The following is a 5,000-nucleotide window of genomic DNA, read 5'->3' as shown; positions in this document are numbered from 1 at the left end:
CTGTCTCCCTGTCTCCCTGTCTCCCTGTCTCCCTGTCTCCCTGTCTCCCTGTCTCCCTGTCTCCCTGTCTCCCTGTCTTCCTGTCTTCCTGTCTCCCTGTCTCCCTGTCTCCCTGTCTCCCTGTCTCTCCTCCCTCCCTTCCCCTCTACCTTTCGTCCTAGTAATCCCTTTCCTCCTCTATCCCTCTTTCCTTCCTCTTCCCATGACAAGTTAAACCCGCTTGGACAGACATTTTGCCCGCAAGACACGGCCCTCTGTCAACAAAAACAGAATTTTCCTTTCTTCTCTTCCTCTCCTCCTCCACCGTGATCCTCTCCTCCCTTAACTTGATCCTGTGAGCACGAGAGAGCGTCCTTCGGGGGAGAGGGCCCTAGAGTGCGACCCGGGGGCTGTCGTCCTGATATTGCATGTAGGGCTGCGGGTCGTGGTTGTGCGGCACGACCATGACGATGCCCTCGATGCTCAGCCTGGCGCGGCCTCGGCAAGTTTTCTTGGTGCAGCGCCACCAGCTGGTGCGCCCTCCGGCCTCCTCCCGGCATATCCTGTGCTTGTACCCCTCGAAGTAGAGCAGGTTTTTCCCTCTCTGAGACTTGACAAAGGCTCCGCCCTGCTGGAGGAAAACTGGGTATCAGGGTTGGCTCGTTCCCTTGCCCCGAAAGCTTGCCACACCGCCCCTCTGCCTCACACTGGGCCGCCCCTGGCAAAGGACCTCCTACATAGCCTTCGAGTTTTTATCCCAACTTGATGTTTTGGTTTTCTTCAGTGATATCATCAATGTTATTTCTTTCACTTCGTCTTCTGATATGATATAAAGGACAGCAAGAGAAAAGGAAAATGAAACTGTACGTGTAATTGTGATACGATTTTTTACACATTGAGGAACAAAAACAAAACATATTCCATTTTTGAACTTTCCTAACGAGGAGGAGGAGGAGGAGGAGGAGGAGGAGGAGGAGGAGGAGGAGGAGGAGGAGGAGGAGGAGGAGGAGGAGGAGGAGGAGGAGGAGGAGGAAAGAAAGAGAATGAGGAGAAGAGAAAGAGGACGAGGAGAAGAGAAAGAGGACGAGAAGATAAAAAGGACGAGGAGGAGAGTAAGAGGAGGAGGAAGAGGAGTTGCACGAAGAGGTAGCGCGAGGCGGCGGAGCCCCGGCCGCTGGCCCCCGGCGGACGTCCGGCCGGAACTTCGGAGCGAGGAAGGCCGGCGAGCGCGCGCGGCCGCAGCCTGCTCCCTTTCAGAGCGGCGAGGGGGGGTGTGGAGCCCTGGGAGAGTGGCCCGGGGCGGCCGGGGAGACGGTGGTACCCCCAGCCGTGGAGAGGACCCCTGGCACCGGCAGCGCCCCGGGCGACGCCCCCGCAGCAGAGCTGGGCGTGTGCACGGTGCGCAGGTGGCGCGTCAAGTTGCTGGACACGTTAGCGCGGTAGGGGCAGTAGGGACACTGGTAGGGCTTCTCGCCGGTGTGCGTGATCATGTGCCGCGTCAGGAGGAACTTCTTGTTGAGGCCGTGGAACTCGCGGCCGCACTCGGGGCACGGCAGCGGCGAGCCCAAGTCCCCCGCCGCGGAGGCGCCCCCCACCGCGCCCCCGCCCGCGCCCGCCCCGCCGAGGCCGCCCGCCAGGCCGCCCGCCAGGCCGCCCGCCAGGCCGCCCGCCAGGCCTCCCGCACCCCCGCAGGAGTTGAGGCGCGGCGAGCAAGGGCTTTTGAGCAGCGCCGACGCCGAGGGGGAGCGCCGCACCAGGGGACTGCGCCAAGCCAGCCTCTGAAACACACAAAGGCAGCGTCACACCCCAGGTTCTGGCAGCTCCCCCCGCGCCTCCCCCAGGGACTCGCCTTCCCTTCTCTCCCACTCTCGCTTTTCCAGCGGCCTGCAGTCTCCGTCTGTTGTCGCGTTATGCGTTCGCTCATTCACTTCCACTCTCACTCACTCACTCACTCACTCACTCACTCACTCACTCACTCACTCACTCACTCACTCACTCACTCACTCACTCACTCACTCACTCACTCACTCACTCACTCTTTATTTCTTTCTCTCTCTCTCTCTTTCGAATAAACTCCTAAGACATAATAAATTACATATGGCAACTGACCTTTGTCTCTTCCGTTCAGCACAGTGGCATAATTTCAATGTTGTGGTAGAACTGCCAATGTCTAATACCTTCTTTTTTTTTTCTTTTCTTTTTTTGTTTACTGAATAAGCAGTTCAATAATACATCACCATATTTCATTATTATATCACCATCATCAATTCATTATCATCTTCATGGAAAGAGAAAGCTGGAGGGGGGTTGGGGGTTAGGGAGTTGGGGAGAGGGGAGAGGAAAACGGAGGGGAGAGGGAAAAGGAGGGGAGAGGGAAGAGGAGGGGAGAGGGAAGAGGAGGGGAGAGGGAAGAGGAGGGGAGAGGGAAGAGGAGGGGAGAGGGAAGAGGAGGGGAGAGGGAAGAGGAGGGGAGAGGGAAGAGGAGGGGAGAGGGAAGAGGAGGGGAGAGGGAAGAAGAGGGGACAGGGAAGAGGAGGGGACAGGGAAGAAGAGGGGACAGGGAAGAGGAGGGGACAGGGAAGAGGAGGGGACAGGGAAGAGGAGGGGACAGGGAAGAGGAGAGAGGAAAGAGGAGGGGAGAGGAAAGGGAAGATGAGGGGACAGGGAAGAGGAGGGGAGAGGGAAGAGGAGGGGAGAGGGAAGAGGAGGGGAGAGGGAAGAGGAGGGGAAGAGAGGGAGAGGGGGGAAGAGAGGGAGAGGGGGAAGAGAGGGAGAGGGGGGAAGAGAGGGAGAGGGGGAAGAGAGGGAGAGGTGGAAGAGAGGGAGAGGGGGAAGAGAGGGAGAGGTGGAAGAGAGGGAGAGGGGGGAAGAGAGGGAGAAGGGGGAAGAGAAGGAGAAGGGGGAAGAGAAGGAGAAGGGGGAAGAGAAGGAGAGGGGGGAAGAGAGGGAGAAGGGGGGGAGAGGGGGGAAGAGAGGAGAGGGGAGAAGGGAGGGAGTAGGGGGAAGAGAGGGAGGGAGAGATGGGGAAGGGGGGAATGGGGAGATAGGGAAGGGGGGAAGTGGGGAAGCGGGGGAGATGGGGAGAGGAGAAGAGGGGGAGATGGGAAGAGGGGGAGAGGGGGGATGGGGAGAGGAGAAGAGGGGGGATGGGGAGAGGAGAAGAGGGGGAGATGGGGAGAGAAGAAGAGGGGGAGATGGGGAGAGGAGAAGAGGGGGAGAGAAGAAGAGGGGGAGATGGGGAGAGGAGAAGAGGGGGAGATGGGAAGAGGGGGAGAGGGGTGACGGCAAGAGGAGGAAAGAGAAGAGGGAGAGTGTGGGAGAAAGAGAGAGAAAGGGCGAGAGAGAGTGAAAGTGAGTGGTTGGGACATGGGGACGAGAGAGAAGGAAGGAGAAGAGAGGGAATAAGAGAAGAATAGAGGAGAGGAGAGAAAAGAGAGGAGAGGAGAGAAAAGTGAGGAGAGGAGAGAAAAGTGAGGAGAGGAGAGAGGAGAGAAAAGTGAGGAGAGGAGAGAAAAGTGAGGAGAGGAGAGAGGAGAGAAAAGTGAGGAGAGGAGAGAGGAGAGAAAAGAGAGGAGAGAGGAGAGAAAGAGAGGAGAGGAGAGGAGAGGAGAGGAGAGGAGAGGAGAAGAGAGAGAAAGAGGAGAGGAGAAAGGAGAGATAAGAGAGGAGAGGAGAAAGGAGAGATAAGAGAGGAGAGGAGAGATAAGAGAGGAGAGGAGATATAAGAGAGGAGAGGAGAGGAGAGGAGAGGAATGGAGGGAGGAGAGAGAAAGAGAGAGCAATAGTTAGTGAGTGAGTAGGAGAGAGCAAGAGTTAGTGAGTTAGTGAGTGAGTGAGAGTGAGTGAGTGAGTGGGTGAGTGAGTGAGTGAGTGAGAGAGAGCAAGAGTTAGTTAGTGAGTGAGAGAGAGCAAGAGTTAGTTAGTGAGTGAGAGAGAGCAAGAGTTAGTTAGTGAGTGAGAGAGAGCAAGAGTTAGTAAGTGAGAGACAGCAAGAGTTAGTTAGTGAGTGAGAGAGAGCAAGAGTTAGTGAATGAGTGAGTGAGAGAGCAAGAGTTAGTGAATGAGTGAATGAGAGAGCAAGAGTTAGTGAATGAGTGAGTGAGAGAGCAAGAGTGAGTGAGGGAGTGAGAGAGCAAGAGTGAGTGAGGGAGTGAGAGAGCAAGAGTGAGTGAGGGAGTGAGAGAGTGAGAGAGCAAGAGTGAGTGAGGGAGTGAGAGAGCAAGAGTGAGTGAGGGAGTGAGAGAGCAAGAGTGAGTGAGGGAGTGAGAGAGCAAGAGTGAGTGAGGGAGTGAGAGAGCAAGAGTGAGTGAGGGAGTGAGAGAGCATGAGTGAGTGAGTGAGAGAGCAAGAGTGAGTGAGGGAGTGAGAGAGCAAGAGGGAGTGAGGGAGTGAGAGAGCAAGAGTTAGTGAGGGAGTGAGAGAGCAAGAGTGAGTGAGAGAGCAAGAGTGAGTGAGTGAGAGAGCAAGAGAGAGTGAGTGAGAGAGCAAGAGTGAGTGAGAGAGCAAGAGTAAGTGAGTGAGAGAACAAGAGTGAGTGGGTGAGAGAGAGAGCAAGAGTGAGAGAGTGAGTCAGAGCAAGAGTGAGAGAGTGAGTGAGAGCAAGAGAGAGTGAGTGAGAGCAAGAGAGAGTGAGTGAGAGAGCAAGAGTGAGTGAGTGAGTGATAGAGCAAGAGTGAGTGAGTAAGCAAGAGATAGAGCAAGAGTGAGTGAGTAAGCAAGAGTGAGTGAAAGAGCAAGAGTGAGTGAAAGAGCAAGAGTGAGTGAGTGAGTGAGTGAGTGAGTGAGTGAGTGAGTGAGTGAGTGAGTGAGTGAGTGAGTGAGTGAGTGAGTGAGTGAGTGAGACTGAGCAAGAGTGAGTGAGTTAGACTGAGCAAGAGTGAGTGAGTGAGTGTGACAGAGCAAGAGTGAGTGAGTGAGTGAGACAGAACAAGAGTGAGTGAGTGAGTGAGACAGAACAAGAGTGAGTGAGTGAGTGAAACAGAACAAGAGTGAGTGAGTGAGTGAGACAGAACAAGAGTGAG

The 5,000-nt window shown here is 55.7% G+C and overlaps 1 protein-coding gene across 16 annotated transcripts in view; it reads right to left on the bottom strand.

Moving 5' to 3' along the window:
- LOC125045785 (longitudinals lacking protein, isoforms A/B/D/L-like) overlaps positions 1-5,000 on the bottom strand; it is an 81,243-nt gene that overhangs the window by 33,079 nt on the left and 43,164 nt on the right. Inside the window, exon 5 of one of the 16 annotated variants that reach the window (XM_047643269.1) lies at positions 182-610. The exons of 14 other annotated variants lie outside the window; for them this stretch is intronic. In XM_047643269.1, the coding sequence (XP_047499225.1) occupies positions 371-610 (240 nt within the window). In that variant the 3' untranslated portion in view covers positions 182-370. Of the gene's footprint in view, positions 1-181; positions 611-5,000 lie in introns of those variants that run through there. One more of the 16 variants, XM_047643270.1, reaches the window with a different exon arrangement.

Source organism: Penaeus chinensis, chromosome 38 (assembly GCF_019202785.1).
Source record: "Penaeus chinensis breed Huanghai No. 1 chromosome 38, ASM1920278v2, whole genome shotgun sequence".
NCBI classification, from domain to species: domain Eukaryota; kingdom Metazoa; phylum Arthropoda; class Malacostraca; order Decapoda; family Penaeidae; genus Penaeus; species Penaeus chinensis.
This window is presented reverse-complemented; position numbering and strand designations above follow the sequence as displayed.